The sequence below is a fragment of the Sapajus apella genome, unplaced genomic scaffold (genome assembly GCF_009761245.1).
Source record: "Sapajus apella isolate SASKATOON/1434 unplaced genomic scaffold, GSC_monkey_1.0 scaffold23, whole genome shotgun sequence".
Taxonomy (NCBI): domain Eukaryota; kingdom Metazoa; phylum Chordata; class Mammalia; order Primates; family Cebidae; genus Sapajus; species Sapajus apella.
In genome coordinates this window covers 487,846-506,369 of record NW_022436963.1, presented here as the reverse complement: position 1 = coordinate 506,369, position 18,524 = coordinate 487,846, and the positions used below count along the sequence as shown (strand labels likewise).

The window sequence follows — 18,524 nt, the reverse complement described above, 5'->3', positions numbered from 1 at the left end:
AGCTAGGACTACAGGCACACGCCACCATGTTCGACTAACTTTTGTTTTTTATTTGTTTTTGTAGAGACAGGGTCTTACTATGCTACCCAGGCCCATCTTCCCTTTCATTACCAGACTGTACTGGTGAAAATTGCTCTGCAGTCCTAACAAAAATCTCATCCTAATACCTGGAAAATATAAAACATTTTCTTTTTTTTTTTTTTTTTTTGAGACGGAGTTTCACTCTTGTTACCCAGGCTGCAGTGCAATGGCGCGATCTCGGCTCACTGCAACCTCCGCCTCTTGGGTTCAGGCAATTCTCCTGCCTCAGCCTGCTGAGTAGATGGGATTACAGGCAAGCGCCACCATGCCCAGCTGATTTTTTGTATTTTTTAGTAGAGGCGGGGTTTCACCACGTTGACCAGGATGGTCTCGATCTCTTGACCTCGTGATCCACCCGCCTCGGCCTCCCAAAGTGCTGGGATTACGGGCTTGAGCCACCGCGCCCGGCCTATAAAACATTTTCTTAATCACTTGTAATCCTACCCCAAAGAAGGTAGATCACATTGTATATCCTGTTTTCTTTCTTCTTTTTTTTTCTTTCTTTTTTTTTTTTTTTGCAGCCCCAGCTGTTACATGTATATCTTGTTTTGTAGCCTGTATTTTTTTTCTTCACTTAGTAATCTCTTCTCATGTTACAATGTGATTTCATAGCCATGTGACTCCATTTATGGAGTTTATAATTTATCTCCTATTTGGCAGCTTTTGGTTTTTTCCCCAAAATTTTGGTACCTTGTAAATGTCTGAAGTTATTCTTTTTATACCTCTGAGTATTTCCCTAGAATAAATTCCTTGCAATAGATTTTCCATACAAAAAATTTCCAGGTAAAATGATATGCTACATATTGGCAGATTGCTGGCCAGATGCTGTGGCTCACACCTGTAATCCCAGCACTTTAAGAGGCCAAGGCAGGTGGATCACTTGAGCCCAGGAGTTCGAGACCAGCCTGGGCAACATGGCAAAACCAGTCTTTACAAAAAATACAAAAATTAGCCAGACATGGTGGCACGTGCCTGTCGTCCCAACTACTCGGGAGGCTGAGGTGGGAAGATCACCTGAGCCCAGGGGGTTGAGGCTTCGATGAGTTGTGATCACACCACTGCACCCCAGCCTGGGTGACAGAGTGAGGTCCCGTCTGAAAAAAACAAAACAAAACCCAAAAAACAAAAACAGATTGCCTTTGAGAATGGAAACTGCCTTCAATTTCTCTAGCAGTGCATAAGAGGACAATTATTTCTGATAAATGTGGGGAATTTTCTTCCTTTTTAAAAATTTTTTTTTTGGTCGCCCCCCCCCCCCCTGTTTTTTTTTTTTTTTTTTTTTTTGAGATGGAGTCTCACTTTGTCACCCAGGCTGGAGTGCAGTGGCACAATCTCAGCTCACTGCAACCTCTGCCTCCTGGGTTCAAGCAATTCTCCCTCAGCCTCCCGAGTACAGACATGTGCCACCATGCCCAGCTGATTTTTTGCATTTTTAGTAGCAATGAGGTTTCACCATGTTGGTCAGGCTGGCTGGGATTACAGGCATGAGCCACTGCACCTGGCAGTGTTCTCCTTTTAAAGTGCTCCTTGCTTCAAGAAGAGGTAAAGGAATCCACAGGTTAGAGGACACACTGCTTTCCTCTTTCACTTATTTAACAGGCGGTGGGGTCTGTAAACAGCTTCTGCTTCTGTGATTCCTTACAGGGCATCACGGGACTATATCGGGGAATGGCTGCTCCTATCATCGGAGTCACCCCCATGTTTGCTGTGTGCTTCTTTGGATTTGGTTTGGGGAAGAGACTACAACAGAAACACCCAGAAGATGTGCTCAGGTGAGTACTTACAAGTCAGGAGCACTTGCTGTTCTGCCTGGTAGTGTGACATGGGCTAAAGGAAAGAACGTTGGGTATAGGGCACAGTGGCTCATGCCTGTAATCCCAGCACTTTGGGAGTTTGAGGCAGCTGGTTCACCTGAGGTCAGAAGTTCAAGACCAGCCTGGCCAACATGGTGAAATCCTGTCTCTACTAAAAATACAAACAAATTAGCCAGGTGTGGTGGCAGTCACCTGTTGTCTAAGCTACTTGGGAGCCTGAGACACCAGAATTGCTTGAACCCAGGAGGTGGAGGTTACAGTGAGCTGAGATCTCACCACTGCACTCCAACCTGAGCAACATAGCAAGACTCTATCTCAAAAAAAAGAAGAACCTTGGTTGTCAGGCAATGGGTGTCCTCCTGTGCCCTTAAAACTCAAGGAGTACTTGAGTTTTTTGAAATGGCGTCTTACTTAGGCCGGGCGCGGTGGCTCACGCCTGTAATCCCAGCACTTTGGGAGGCCGAGGCGGGTGGATCACGAGGTCAAGAGATCGAGACCATCCTGGTCAACATGGTGAAACCCCGTCTCTACTAAAAATATGAAAATTAGCTGGGCATGGTGGCGCATGCCTGTAATCCCGGCTACTCAGGAGGCTGAGGCAGGAGAATTGCCTGAACCCAGGAGGCGGAGGTTGCGGTGAGCCGAGATCACGCCATTGCACTCCAGCCTGGGTAAAAAGAGTAAACCCCCTTCTCAAAAAAAAAAAAAAAAAAAAAAAAGAAATGGCGTCTTACTTTGTCACGTAGACTGGAACGCGGTTGTGCAATCATGATTCACTGCAACCTTGAACTCCTGGGCTCAAGGGATTCTTCTGCCTTGGCCTCCTGAATAGCTGGGATTACAGGCATACACTACCATCCTGGGTTAATTTTTAAATTTTTTGCAGAGATGGGTGTCTCATTATGTTGCCCAGGCTGGTCTTGAACTCCTGCCCAGGCTGGAGTGCAATGGTGCAATCTTGGCTCACGGCAACCTCTGCCTCCCAGGTTCAAGTGATTCCCCTGCCTCAGCCTCCTGAGTAGCTGGGATTACAGGCATGTGCCACCAAAAATTTTGTATTTTTAGTAGAGATGGGGTTTCTCTATTCTCTTGGCCTCCCAAATTACTAGGATTACAGACATGAGCCACCATGCCTGACCAGGTTTTCATATTTCTTTTATAAGGTGGTATCAATTACTGGAGAGATTTGTAATACCATCCCCATGAGGCTGTTGAGAGGTCTGAATCCTTAAATGTGTGTAACGTGTCATAGGCAGTAGGTACTGCCCTAAAGACAAGAGCAGCCTTGCTTTCTATCACTTGATTGAGAGAAGAGAAGGTTCCAACTTTTGTTGTGCTTCATTTTTATAACATGCTAATATGACCATAATGACTTCAGGTATTGATTTTTCTCTTAAAGTGGAATAACAGTGGTAGCTCACACCCAGCACTTTGGGAGGCCGAGGTGGACAGATCATCTGAGGTCAGGAGTTCGAGACCAGCCTGACCAACATGGAGAAACCTTGTCTCTAGTAAAAATACAAAATTAGTCAAAGGTGGTAGCGCGTGCCTGTTATCCCAACTACTTGGGAGGCTGAGGCAAGAATGTCACTTGAACCCCGGAAGTGGAGGTTGCAGTGAACTGAGCTAGCACCGTTGCACTCCAGCCTGGACAATAAGGGTGAAACACCATCTCAAAAAAGAGAAAATGGAATAAGTTAATGTGTTTTTCTTTAATAAACTTTAAGTTTGATTTGGGCATGAAGAGGCACCTGAGACAGAATTTTTAAAGTGGTTAGTGAAAACAGAGACTTCTCAGGATGCAGGGTATCCTGAGAATGCAGGGGAATTCTGAGTGGAGATATTGTGTAAAAAGGTATCCATAAGTCTGAGCTGTGCAGGGTGTCAACCCCTGGGTGGGGCTGTAGGCAGTATAGGAGCCACAGAGGCTGGCCTGCCCTCAGATCTAGGAGCTCAAGGGAGAAAGTCCAGGGCGCCATGCCGTTGTATTCTGTCACCACTTCAGGCCACAGCAGGTTGAGTGAGGGTCTAGGGTGGAGGTGGAGGTGCTTGTAGAGTGAAACTCTAGTTTTGGGATCCCTGTGATGCTCTGAATGTTCCTGGAGTCTATAAACAGCAGCAAGTGGCCTGAAATATGGGTGGGGTTGTTTTGAAGCTGCATTTGACCACGGTAGGCCTTGTGTCCCACGGACACATGTCTCTCTGAGCATCTGGTCTTTTAGCGTGTGTGCCAGCTCACAGATGTATCAGGGCCATGCATGACCCCAGTGGGGTCACTTTTGGTACTTTGGACTATGGGCTGTATTCCTGTACAGTCATATCAGCACTCAGAGAAACACTCTTCCTGACTGAACATAGTTGAGACACTCAGGACCACACTCCCACAATCTTGTTAGCCCTGCTGTGTTCACCTCCCTGCAATGGTGTTTGGGGATGGTATGGAAAGGAGTGTTACCAGGTTAGGGTAGAAGTCCAGTAGGGTTCAGCTCTGAAAGGTGCCTCCCTGGGATGGAGATGGGCGTGGGGAGTGGGAGAATATGCCAGGCAGCTATTGAGTGTCCACATGATGCCCTGTGCACACACAGAGACCCTGTTCAGAGACAGTCTGCAGTCCTAAGAGATGAGGTGTGCCAAGCCTAGGGTTGGGCATTGCGGGGAAAATGGAGCATGTTGGTCTCATAGGGAGAATTTAGTTGCTGAGAGGACTCCTCAGGGACAGTCGTGTGAACTGGGTCTGCGAAGATGGCCATGTTGGAAAACAAGTCTCTTGACTGTTCGACAGTCAGCTTGGCTGTGTACCTGAGGTAGATGCATGAGCCCTGCCTGGGGTGAATACAGGGAAAAATAGGGTTGTTGAAACTGGCACCCTGCCTGGAGGGAACTGTTTACAGTGGATGTCCCTCTACCTCCATTTGGCATCTGTCCTTCACTGCATGTGCTCTTTGTTGGGTGGAGTGGCCCGAAGACTCAGTTGTTGGAAGCTTGGGGTCAAGAGTGCACTAAAGCTCAGGACAGTATGTGAAGTTTTTCAGTAGCATTTGCTAAGTTGTGGGACTCTATTGAAATGCTGAATGTAACTTTGTGCCCCATTGTCTCCAGACCATCCTGGTATTGCTAATCCCAGAAAGAAAAGGAGGCAACTAGGCACAGTGGCTCTTGCCTGTAATCCCAGAACTTTGGGAGGCCAAGGGAGGAGTATCAACTTGAGCCCAGGAGTTCGAGACCAACCTGGGCAACATGGCAAAACCCTGTCTCTACAAAAATGCAAAAAGTAGCCAGGCATGCCTGTAGTCCCAGCTATTCAGGGGGTTGAGGTGGGAGGGTCACTTGAGCCTAGGAGGTGGAGGTTGCAGTGAGCTGAGATTGTGCCACCCTGTTTCAAAAAAAAAAAAAAAAAAAGGCCAAGCGCAGTGACTCTTGCTGTAACCCTAGCACTCTGGGAGGCCAAGGTGGGCGGATTGCTTGGGGTCAGGAGTTCGAGACCAGCCTAGTCAACATGGTGAAACCCCATCTCTACTAAAAATACAAAAATTAACTGAGTATGGTGGTGGGCTCCTGTAATCCCAGCTACTCAGGAGACTGAGGCAGGAGAATCATTTGAACCCAGGAGGTGGAGGCTGCAGTGGGCCGAGATCACTTCACTGCATTCTAGCCTGGGGACAGAGCAAGACTGTGTCTCAAAACAAACACAAAGAAACAAAAAAAAAAAAAAAGGAAGAAAGAAAAGAAAAGGAGACGCCGAAGGTGGCACAGACAGCTGTGGGTGATAGATGGTAGGAGCCTCAGGCTGCACTTTATACTCAGGGTTGTTCATTCTGTGGGGGGCAGAGTGAAGACCCATACCTCTTGCCACTGGGGAACTATTTCCCTGTGCAGGGACCACAGGACCGTCATGCCTGCCTGAGTATCATCCCTGTCTGGTCCTTTCTTAGCAACTTACAGCACATTACTTGCAGTTACCTTGGCAATCCCTCGGCCTGTAGAGGTGCCCACAGCCATCCTCCTTGGTCTTGATGCTGTCCTGGTTGAGTCTTGGCTTAGAGTATTCCCAGGCCCTTGGTGCTTCAGGGAAAGTGAGACTTAAGGGGCACTACCGGCGGAGATTAAAGTCCAGATTTTGAGTTGGAGACCTTCCTCCCTAAAAACCCCAGCACTTTAAATATGGGGAATTGAGGCTCAGACAGGCCTGGAAACTTGTCCATAGTCACTGTGCCTGGTAGGCGCATGGATGGGAGCCAAGTATTACTGTAAAACTTCTCTTATAGGTGAGAGATTCTGCGTGTGCACCGCATGGGGTGGGCCTTGTGACCAGACTCCCATTGCTTTTGGCACTGAGACCCTTGCTCTGGGAAATTTAACATTAAAATATACCTAGAATTGAGTTTTTGTGCAAAATCTGATTCATTTGTGGCTAGCTTCTGCCCAGTCCAAGAACTTATTTTTTTCTTAAAAGATTGCCCTCTTTGCTGGGATTGGCCTCTGTCCTCGGTGGTTAGTCACAGGTGGTTGCTTCTCGTTTTTGCTTTCAACACAGCTATCCCCAGCTGTTTGCGGCTGGGATGTTATCTGGTGTATTCACCACAGGAATCATGACCCCTGGAGAACGGATCAAGTGCTTGTTACAGGTAAGGTTGTGATTGGAGGGGACATAGCTAGCTTTTTCCTTTCCATTTATAATTTTGTGTGCATGTTTTATGTCCTTTAACTGTTTATAAAGGCTTCAGGGCTGGGCACAGTGGCTCCCACCTATAATCCTAGCACTTTGGGAGGCCACGGTGTAAGGATTGCCTGAGGCCACGAGTTAAAGACCAGCCTGGGTGCCAGATGCAGTGGCTCATGCCTGTAATCCCAGCATTTTGGGAGCTGAGGCGGATGGATCACTTGAGGTCAGGAGTTTGAGATCAGCCTGGCCAACGTGGTAAAACCCTGTCTCTACTAAAAATACAAAAATTAGCTGGGCGTGGTGGTGGGCACCTGTAATCCCAGCTACTTGGGAGGCTGAGGCAGGAGAATCACTTGAACCCTGGAAGCAGAGGTTACAGTGAGTGGAGTCACGCCACTGCCCTCCAGCTTGGGCAGAAAAGCAAAACTGTGTCTAAAACAAAACAAAACAAAACAAAACAAAACAAAACAAAACAAAACAAAACACTAGCCTGGGCAACATAGTGGGATCCCATCTTTACAAAAAAAAAATTTTTTTTTTTTGAGACTGTCTTGCTCTGTCATGTAGGCTGGAGTGCAATGGCATGATCTTGACTCACTGCACCCTCCGCCTCCTGGATTCAAGCAATTCTCCTGCCTCAGCCTTCTGAGTAGCTGGAATTACAGGTGCTTGCCACCAAGCTTGGCTAATTTTTATATTTTTAGTAGAGACAGGGTTTTGCCATGTTGATCAGACTGGTCTCGAACTCCTGACCTCAAGTAATTCACCCGCCTCAGCCTCCCAAAGTGCTGGGATTACAGGCGTGAGCCACTTCTCCCAGCACAAAATTTTTTTTAAAAATTAGCTGGGCTTGTGTACCTGTGTACTCAGCTACTCCTGTGTGTGTACCTGTTATCCCAGTTACTCTGGAGGCTAAGGTGAGAGGATCACTTGAGCCTGGATTGTTGAGGCTGCATTAAGCCATGATTGTGCCACTGCACTTCAGTCTGTGTGACAAGTGAAACCCTGTCTCAAATAAAAATAAAGTCCTCACATTCGGTGTACAAAACAACTTCAAGGTTTTCAGAAACACAGAAGTAATTGTAGTATAATTAAGAACCAGGCCATTATAACAATCCAACCAAAATGTCACACCTGTGATGTGTCAGCCTGGTCCTACCCATCGTTATTAGCAGCTATTTCAGGAACTCTGAAAGGTGAGTCATGTCTCCTTTAAGGTAGAAGGAAGGCTGTTTCTGCCCAAGATGATGTCATGTCTGTCTTTCTTTCCTTTCCCCTCCCTCCCTCCATCCCTTCCTTCCTTCCTTCCTTCTTTTTTCCTTCTCTCTCTCCCTCTTTTTTCTCTTTGTTTTTTCCCTCCTTCCCTCCCTCCTTTCCTTTTTTCCTTCCCTCTCTCCCTCCTTCTCTCTGTTTTGTCTTTCTTTTCTTCCCTTCTTTGCTCCCTCCCTCCCTTCCTCTCTCTCTTTCTCCCTTCCTTCCTCTCTCTCTCTCTCCCTTCCTTCCTTCCTCTCTCTCTTTCTCCCTTCCTTCCTTCCTCTCTCTCTTTCTCCCTTCCTTCCTTCCCTCCTTCCCTCCCTTCCCTCCTTCCCTTCCTCCCCCCTCCCCCCCCTTCCTTCCTTCCTTCCTTCCTTCCTTGATGGAGTTTCACTCTTGTTGCCCAGGCTGGAGTGCAATGCTACGATCTTGGCTCACTGCCACCTCCACCTTACGGGTTCAAGCGATTCTCCTGCCTCAGCCTCCTGAATAGATGGGATTACAGGCATGGGCCACTATTCCCAGCTAATTTTGTATTTTTAGTAGAGACAGTGTTTCTCCATGTTGGTCAGGCTGGTCTCAAACACCTGACCTCAGGTGACCCACCTGCCTCAGCCTCCCAAAGTGTTGGGATTACAGGTGTGAGACACTGTGCCTGATCTCTTTTCTAGTTTTTTGAGACAGGGTCTCACTCAGTTGCCCAGACTGAAGTGCAGTCGTGTGATTTCAGATCGCTGCAACCTCTGCCTCCTGGGTTTAAGAGATTCTCCTGCCTCAGCCTCCCGAGTAGCTGGGACTACAGGTGCCTACCACCATGTCTGGCTAATTTTTGTATTTTTAGTGGAGACAGGATTTTGCCATGTTGCTCAGGCTGGTATTGAACTCCTGACCTCAGGTGATCTGCCACCTTGGATTCCCAAAGTGTTGGGATTACAGATGTGAGCCACCACGCCTGGCTGTGTGTTTCTATCATTTGTCCAGAATCTCAGAGCCCTTAGAGTGTAACAATTTCTATACTTTTTTTTAATTTAAAAAATGTTATATGAAACTGGGTGCGGTGGCTCACATATATAAGAGCATGTAAACTCTTCAGATTGGCTTTTTTTTTTTTTTTGAGATAAAGTCTTGCTCTTGTCGCCCGGGCTGGAGTGCAATGGCATAATCTTGGTTCACTCCAACCTCCGCCTCCCAGGTTCAAGCAATTCTCCTGCCTCAGCCTCCCGAGTAGCTGGGATTACAGTGCCTCCCACCACACTCAACTAATTTTTGTATTTTTTGAAAAGATGGTGTTTCATCATGTTGACCAGGCTGGTCTCGAACTCCTAACCTCAGGTGATCTGCCTGCCTCAGCCTCCCAGAGTGGTGGGATCCAGGTATGAGCCACTGTCCCTGGCCCGGATTGGCTTTTTAAATTTTTTTATTTCTTTCTTTATTTTTGAGACAGGGTCTGGCTCTCTGTCACCCAGTCTTTGTAGTGCAGTGGCTGGACTCAGTGCACTAGAACCTCTGCCTCCCATGCTGAAGCCATCCTACCTCAGGCTCCTGAGTATCTGGTACTACAGGTGTGCATCACCACGCCCTGCTAGTTTTGTTTATTTATTTATTTTTATTTATTTATTTATTTAGTTAGTTTTTGAGACGGAGTTTCGCTCTTGTTACCCAGGCTGAAGTGCAATGGCGCGATCTCGGCTCACTGCAACTTCCACGTCCTGGGTTCAGGCAATTCTCCTGCCTCAGCCTCCTGAGTAGCTGGGACTACAGGCATGCACCACCATGCCCAGTTAATTTTTTGTAGTTTTAGTAGAGACGGGGTTTCACCATGTTGACCAGGATGGTCTCGATCTCTTGACCTCATGATCCACCCGCCTCGGCCTCCCAAAGTGCTGGGATTACAGGCTTGAGCCACCGCGCCCGGCCTGTTTATTTTTTTAGAGATGGGGTTTGACTTTGTTGCCCAGGCTGGTCTTGAAACTCCTGAGCTCAAACAATCTGCTTGCCTTGGCCTCCCAAAGTGCTGGGATTACAAGTATGAGCCATCATGCCCAGCATCGATTGGATTTTAAGTTCAGCATTGGCTTGGCATGATGGCTCACACCTGTAATCCCAGCACTTTGGGAGGCTGAGGTGGGCAGATCACCTGAGGTCAGGAGTTCGAGACCTGCTTGGCCAACATGGAGAAACCCTGTCTCTACTAAAAGTACAAAAATTAGCCGGGTGTGGTGGTGCACGCCTGTAATCCCAGCTACTCAAGAGGCTGAGGCGTGAGAATTGCTTGAACTCAGGAGACAGAGGTTGCAGTGAGCCGAGATTGCATCATTGCACTCCAGCCTGGGGGACAAAGCGAGACTCTGTCTCAAAAAATAAATTTAAATAAATAAATAAATAAATAAACAAACTCAGAATTTTTTTTTTTTTTTGTGATGGAGTCTCATTCTGTCACTGAGGCTGGAGTGCAGTGGCACAATCTCAATTCACTGCAGCTTCTGCCTCCCAGGTTCAAGCAATCCTCCCTCCTCAGTCTCCCGAATAACTGGGATTACAGGCATTCAAGTAGCCAGGCTTGCACTACCAAGCCTGGCTACTTTTTGTATTTTTTTTTTTTTTTTTTTGAGACGGAGTTTCGCTCTTGTTACCCAGGCTGGAGTGCAATGGCGCGATCTCGGCTCACCGCAACCTCCGCCTCCTGGGTTCAGGCAATTCTCCTGCCTCAGCCTCCTTAGTAGCTGGGATTACAGGCACGTGCCACCATGCCCAGCTAATTTTTTGTATTTTTAGTAGAGACGGGGTTTCACCATGTTGACCAGGATGGTCTCAATCTCTTGACCTTGTGATCCACCCGCCTCGGCCTCCCAAAGTGCTGGGATTACAGGCTTGAGCCACCGCGCCCAGCCTACTTTTTGTATTTTTAATAGAGACAGTGGGGGAGAGAGTCTCACCATGTTGGCCAGCTTGGTCTCGAACTCCTGACCTTAGGTGATCCACCTACCTTGGCCTCTCAAAGTGCTGGGATTACAGGCATGAGCCACCACCATGCCTGGCCTTCAGCATAATTTTCTAGAGATCCATTTGGATTATCACATACATTAATAGTGCATTCATTTTTATTACTAAATAATAGTCATGGTATGGATTATCATAATTTATTCCTCCACCTCACAGCATCTGTGTTGTTTCTAGTTTGAGCTTATTAGGAATAAAGATGCTATAAACACTTGTACACAGAGGTTTTTTGTCAGAAAATAAGTCTTCATTTCTCCATTTCTCTGGGAAAAATGCCTAGGAATGCAATTGTTGGGTGTTATTGTAGCTGTCTCTCTAGTTTAGGTTTTTTTTTTTTTTTTTTTTTTTTTTAGACAAGGTCTCACTCTGTTGCCTAGACTGGAGTACAGTGGTATGATCATAGCATAATGCAACCTCGATCTGGGCTCAAGGGATCCTCCTGCCTCAGCCTACCAAGGAGCTGAGACTACGGGCGTGCTCCTTCATGCTGAGTTAATATTTATTTTTATTTACTTATTTGTTTATTTTGAGACAGAGTCTTGCTCTGTCGCTCAGGCCTGGAGTGCAGTAGCATGATCTTGGCCCACCAAAACCTCCCCCTCCCAGATTAAACTGATTCTCCTGCCTCAGCTTCCCAAGTAGCTGGGATTACAGGCGTGTGCTGCCATGCCTGGCTAATTTTTGTATTTTTTTTTTTTAAGACGGGGTTTCACCATGTTGGTCAGGCTGGTCTTGAACTCCCAACCTCAGGGAGTTCACCATGAACTCCTGACCTCTGCCCACCTTGGCCTCCAACGTGCTTGGATTACAGACGTGAGCCACCATGCCTGGCCTAATTTTTGTATTTTTGATAGAGACAAGGTTTCACCATGTTGGCCAGGCTGGTCTCGAACTCCTGACCTCAGGTGATCCACCCACCTCGGCCTCCCAAGGTGCTGGGATTACAGGTGTGAGCCACTGCACCCGCCCTAAGTCTAAGAATTCTTTACTTAAACCTAGATCCTGAAGATTTTCTTTTTTTTCCCTACAAATTTTATTTTATTTTATTTTATTTTATTTATTTGAGGCATTGTCTCACTCCTTTACCCAGGCTGGAGTACAGTGGCATGATCTCTGCTCACGGTAGCCTCTGCCTCCTGGGTTCATGCGATTCTGCTGCTTCAGGCACCCAAGTAGCTGGGATTACAGGCACAAACCACCATGCCCAACTGATTTTTGTTTTTTCAGTAAAGACTTGATTTCTCCATGTTGGCCAGGCTGGTCTTCAACTCCTGGCCTCAAGAGATCCACCTGCCTCGGCCTCCCACAGTGCTAGGACTACAGGCATTAGCCACCATGCCTGGCCTATTTTATATTTTTTGAGATGGAGTCTTGCTCTCTTGCCCAGGCTGGAGGGCAGTGGTGTGATCTTGGCCCACTGCAACCTCTGCCTTCCAGATTAAAGTGATTCTCCTGCCTCAGCCTCCTGAGTAGCTGGGATTATAGGCACACATCGCCAAGCCCAGCTAGTTTTTATATTTTTAGTAGAGATGGAGTTTCACCATGTTGGTCAGGCTGGTCTCCAACTCCTGACCTCAGGTGACCCGCCCGTCTCGGCCTCCCAGAGTGCTGGGATTGCAGACATGAGCCACTGCACCCCAGCCTTCTATGGGTTTTATTTATCATTATATGTTTTACATTCAAGTCTGTGACCCCATTTGGGTTAATTTTTTTGTTTGTTTTTGAGACAGAGTCTTACTCTATTGCCCAGGCTGAAGTGTGGTGGTAAAATCATGGCTCTCTGCAGCCTCAGCATCCTGGGCTCAAATAGTTCTTCTGCCTCAGTCTCCTAAGTAGCTGGGACTACAGGTATGTGTTACTACAAACAGCTAATTAAACACATCTTTTTATAAAGATGAGGTCATGTTGCTCAGACTAATGGTGAACTCCTTGGCTCAAGCAGTCCTCCTGTCTTGGCCTTCCAAAGTGCTGGGATTACAAGTGTGAGCCACTATGCCTGGCCAATTTTTGTATAATATATGAGAATTAGAACGTAATTCTTTTTTTTTCTTTTACTTTTGATGTCCACTTGTCTCATTTGTTGAAAAAACTGTCTTCATTCTACTGAATTGTGTTTGTACCTTTTAAAAAATCAACTGGGGGCTGGGCACGGTGGCTCACGCTTGTAATCCCAGCACTTTGGGAGGCCAAGACAGGTGGATCACTTGAGGTCAGGAATTTGAGACTAGCCTGGCCAACATGGTGAAACCCCATCTGTACTAAAAATACACAATTAGCCCAAAATACAAAAGTCAGCCAAGATTGTGCCAGTGTACTCCAGCCTAGGTGACAGAGTAGTACTCTGTCTCAAAAAATAAAAATAAAAATTATTGGGCAGGCCAGGCGCAGTGGCTCACACCTGTAATCCCAGTACCTTTCAAAGTCGAGGGTGGTGGACTGCTTGAGCCCAGGAGTTTGAGACCAGCTTTCACAGCATGGCAAAATCCCATCTCTTAAAAAAAAAAATGCAGGTAATAAAAAACAGGCTGGGCATGGTGGCTCACACCTGTAATCCCAGCACTTTGGGAGGCTGAGGTGGGCGGATCATGAGGTCAAGAAATTGAGACCATCCTGGCCAACATGATGAAACCCTGTCTTTGCTAAAAATACAAAAAATTAGCCGGGCATGGTGGCACGTGCCTGCAGTCCCAGCTACTTGGGAGGTTGAGGTGGGAGAATTTCTTGAACCCAGGAAGAGAAGATTGCAGTGAGCCGAGATCGCGCCACTGCAGCCTGGGCAACAGAGTGAGACTCCATCTCAAAAAAATAAAAATAAATAAAAATAAATAAAAAATATTAGCTTGGCATGCTGGTATGTACCTGTAGTCCCAGCTACTTGAGGGCCCTGAAGGGTGAGATTCAGCCTGGGAAGTTGAGGCTGCAGTGAGCCATGATTGCGCTATTGTACTAAAGCCTGGATGATAGAAAAAAAACAAAAACAAATCAATTGGGCCTTTTTGTGTGATCTGTTTCTCTCTCTTTTTTTCCTTTGAGACATAGTTTCACTCTTGTTGCCCAGGCTGGAGTGCAATGGCGTGATCTTTACTTACTGCAACCTCTGCCTCCCAAGTTCAAGTGATTCTCCTGCCTCAGCCTCCCAAATAGCTGGGATTATAGACATGCACCACCATAACTGGCTAATTTTGTATTTTTAGTAGAGATGGGGTTTCTCCCTGTTGGTCAGGCTGGTCTCGAACTCCAGATCTCTGGTAATCTGCCTGCGTTGGCCTTCCAAAATGCTGGGATTACAGGCGTGAGCCACCGCACCTGGCCTTGTTTCTTTATTCTACTCCATTGATCTATATGTCTATCTCTTCACCAATACCACACAGTCTTGATACTATAGCCATATATAATAAACCGTGAAATTCAACAGACTTATTCCTCCCACTTGACTCTTGAAAAAAAATTGTTGGGCCAGTCACGGTGGCTCACGCCTGTAATCCCAGCACTTTGGGAAGCCGAGGTGGGCAGATCACGAGGTCAAGAGATCGAGACCATCCTGGCCAACATGGTGAAATCCCATCTCTATTTTAAAAAAAAAAAAAAAAAGAAAGAAAGAAAAGAAAGAGAGAGAGAGAGAGAGAGAGAGAGAAAGAAAAAGAGAAAGAAAGAAAGAAAGAGAAAGAAAAAAATTCTTTTAGCTTCCTGGAACAATTTTCTACTCCCTTGTCTTTCCACATACATTGTAGGATAATTTAAAAATCTTGCTGAGATTTTGATAGGAATTATGTTAAATGTATAGATCAATTTGGGCAGAATTGACACCTTTATTATTTTGAATCCTCCAATCCAGGAAGAATGGAGAATTTATTTATTTAAAAATCTGATTTTAAAGTCTGATTTATTCCATTTATTTAAAAATCTGATTTCTGGCCAGGCATGGTGGCTCACGCCTGTAATCCCAGCATTTTGGGAAGCTGAGGCAGGTGGATCGTATGAGGCCATGAGTTCAAGACCGGCCTGGCCAACATGGCAAAACCTTGTCTCTAATAAAAATACAAAAATTAGCCACACGTGGTGGCACAGGCCTGTAATCCCAGCTACTCTGGTGGCTGAGGCATGAGAATCACTTGAACCTGTGGGCAGAGGTTGCAGTGAGCCGAGAGCCGAGATTGTACCACTGCACTACAGCCTGGGTGATAGAGTGATATCCCATCTCAAAAAAAAAAAAATGATTTCTGGCTAAGCTTGGTGGCCTGTCATCCTAGCACTTTGGGAGGCCAAGGCAGGAGGATTGCTTGAGCTCAGGTGTTTGAGACTAGCCTGGGCAATTCAGCGAAACCACATCTCTTAAAAAAAAAAAAATTGCTAGGTGCGGTGGCTCACGCCTGTAATCCCAGCACTTTGGGAGGCCAAGGTGGGCCTATCATGAGGTCAGGAGATCAAGACCATCCCGTCTAACATGGTAAAACTCCATCTCTACTAAAAATACAAAAAGTTAGTTGGGTGTGGTGGCATGCGCCTATAGTCCCATCTATTGGGGAGGCTGAGCAGGAGAATCACTTGAACCTGGGAAGCAAAGGTTACAGTGAGCCAAGATCATGCCACTACGTTCCAGCCTGGGCAACAGAGTGAGACTCTGTCTCAAAAAAAAAAAAAAAAAGAGCTGGGCATGATGGTGCATGCCTGTAGTCCTTGTCACCTGATGGGCTGAGACAGGAAGATTGCTTGAACCCAGGAGGTGACAAAGTTGAGATACTGTCTCAAAAGAAAAAAAAAAGAAAAAAAAAATCTGATTTGTTTTATCAGCATTGTATAGTTTTCAGCACATAATCCCTGTACAGGTTTTCTTACATTTACACCTAAGTGATTTACACCTAAGTGTTTCTTTTTCTGTTTGCCTTATAAAATGGTATTATAGTAAAAAAAAAAAGATTAAAATTAAAAAAAGGTATTATAAATGATATTATAATTTTATTTGGTTTTCCACATGTTCATTGCTAGTTTAGGAAACACGATTGATTTTTACATAATCTTGTATCCTACAATCTTCCTGAACTTCCTTATTTGTTCTGTGATTTTCTTTTTAAAGATTCCTTGGGATTTCCCACGTAGACAATCATATTGTTTGCAAATAGGGACAGTTTTATTAAAAAATTTTTTTTTTTAATTTGAGATAGGGTCTACTCTGTTGCTCAGGCTGGAGTGCAGCCATGCGATCTTGGCTCACTGTAACCTCCATCTCCTGGGTTCAAGAGATTCTCCTGCCTCAGCCTCCCAAGTAGCTGGGACTACAGTGCATGCCATCACCCCTGGCTAATTTTTGTATTTTTTGGTAGATACTGGGTTTCACCATGTTGACCAGGCTGGTCTCAACCTCCCAACCTCAGGCGATCCTCCCTCCTTGGCCTCCCAAAGTGCTGGGATTACAGGCGTGAGCCACCACACCTGGCCTGTTTCCTTTTTTTTGAGACAATGCCCAGGCTGAAGTACAGTGGCATGATCACAGCTTCTGTAGCCTTGACCTTTCAGGCTCAAGAGATCCTTTCACCTAGCCTCTGAGTAGCTGGTACTACAGACATGTATCACCATACCTGGCTAATTTTTTAATTTTTTGTAGAGGTAGGGTCTTCCTATGTTACCCAGGCTGGTCTCAAACTCCTGGGACCAAGCAATCTGCCCACCTTGGCCTCCCCAAGTGCTGGAATTACAGATATGAGCCACCATGCCTGGCTTCTTTTCTTCTTTCTCTTTTTTTCTAGAGATAGGATCTTACCCTGTTGCCTAGGCTGGAGTGTAGTGGTCTGAAAATGGCTTACTGAATCCTCAAACTGTTGGGCTCAAATGATCTTCCTGCCTCAGACTCCTTATTACCTGAGACTACTCCCAGGCATGCCTAACTTTTTTTTTTTTTTTGTAGAAACGGGATCTTGCTTTATTGCCCTGGCTGGTTTCCAACTCTTGGGATCAAGTGATCCTCTCACCTTGACCTCCCAGAATGCTAGGATTTATAGTCATTAGCCATTGTACCTGGCCTATTAAAATTTTTTTTTCAGCTGGGCACGGTGGTTCATGCCTGTAATCCCAGCACTTTGGGAGGCCGAGGTGGGCGGATCACCTGAGGTTGGGAGTTTGAGATCAGCCTGACCAACATGGAGAAACCCCGTCTCTACTAAAAACACAAAATTAGCTGGGTGTGATGGTGCATGTCTGTAATCCCAGCTACTCAGGAGGCTGAGGCAGGAGAATTGCTTGAACCCAGGAGGTGGAGGTTGCGGTGAGCCAAGATGGTGCCATTGTACTCCAGCCTGGGCAACAAGAGCGAAACTCCATCTCAAAAATAAATAAATAAATGAATAAATAAATAAAAATTTTAAGCATGTTCATAATTGCTCATTGAAGGATTTTTATCATGCCTGCTTTAAAATCTTTGTCAGATAATTCTAACATCTCTGGTATCTTGGTGTTGGCAAATATTGCTAGTCTTTTTTCTTTCAGTTTGAGGTCTTCCTTGTTTTGAATATGACAAGTGATTTTTCAGTTGCAACCTGGATAGTTAGATATTGAGTGGGGGTTTCTCTGATACTACTATACTACTCCAGCAGGGAAGGGACGGATGCAGTCCCTTTACTACTAGGTGGAGGTAGAAATCAAGGTTCCTACTTGGCCTCTGTTGACACCTGACAATGGGTGTTCCTTTTTATTGCTGGGTAAGTATGGGAGTTCCAGTGTCTCCACTAGCACTGTAGGGTGGCAGGGTGCTGGCACAAGCTGTCAGGGATGCAAGTCCTAATTCGTTTTTTAAAATAATTAATTAATTTTTAAATTTTGAGACAGAGTCTCACCCTGTCACCAGGGTGGAGTGCAGCGGTGCGATCTTGGCTCACTGCAACCTCCGCCTCCCAGGTTCAAGCGATTCTTCCTGCCTCAGCCTCCTGAGTAGTTGGGACTACAGGCACACACCACCATGCCCAGCTAGTTTTTGTATTTTTAGTAGAGAGTGGGTTTCAGCATGTTGGCCAGGATGTTCTCAATCTCTTGACCTCATGATCTGCCCACCTTGTCCTCCCAAAGTGCTGGAATTACAGGCGTGAGCCACTGCACCCGCCCTTAATTTATTTTTTTCAGAGAAGGGTACAGGGCCACACAAGGCCTTAGCTATGGCCCTTACCCTGATTTCTTTTCTTTTTTTTTTTTTTTTGAGACAGAGTTTCACTCATGTTACCCAGGCTGGAGTGCAATGGCGTGATCTCGGCTCACCGCAACCTCCGCCTCCTGGGTTCAGGCAATTCTCCTGCCTCAGCCTCCTGAGTAGCTGGGATTACAGGCATGCACCACCATGCCCAGCTAATTTTTTGTATTTTTAGTAGAGACGGGGTTTCACCATGTTGACCAGGATGGTCTCGATCTCTTGACCTCGTGATCCACCCGCCTCGGCCTGCCAAAGTGCTGGGATTACAGGCTTGAGCCACCGCGCCCGGCCTACCCTGATTTCTTACTTGGCTTTCTCTGACTCCTTGCTGGTAACATGTTGGGTACTTCATTACAGTCCCATGGAGATGAAAGTCTAGGCTTCCTACTTGGTCTTTGCTGGTGTGGGTGGGTCACAGCTTTTTAAGTGGTGTTTGGCTGGAGTAGAGTGTTAGTGTCTAAAAGTTTTCTTTCTGTGGCTATCCCTTTCCTGGTCCATTTTGTAGAGAATGCATGCTTTTGTTGGGCCTTCTTTTTGG

The 18,524-nt window shown here is 46.2% G+C and overlaps 1 protein-coding gene across 1 annotated transcript in view; it reads left to right on the top strand.

Moving 5' to 3' along the window:
• The window catches only part of SLC25A20 (solute carrier family 25 member 20), a 41,500-nt gene that overhangs the window by 11,765 nt on the left and 11,211 nt on the right, over window positions 1–18,524 (top strand). Inside the window, exons 3-4 of the mRNA XM_032289762.1 lie at window positions 1,726–1,853; window positions 6,430–6,520. Coding sequence (XP_032145653.1) covers window positions 1,726–1,853; window positions 6,430–6,520 — 219 coding nt within the window. The remainder of the gene's footprint in view (window positions 1–1,725; window positions 1,854–6,429; window positions 6,521–18,524) is intronic.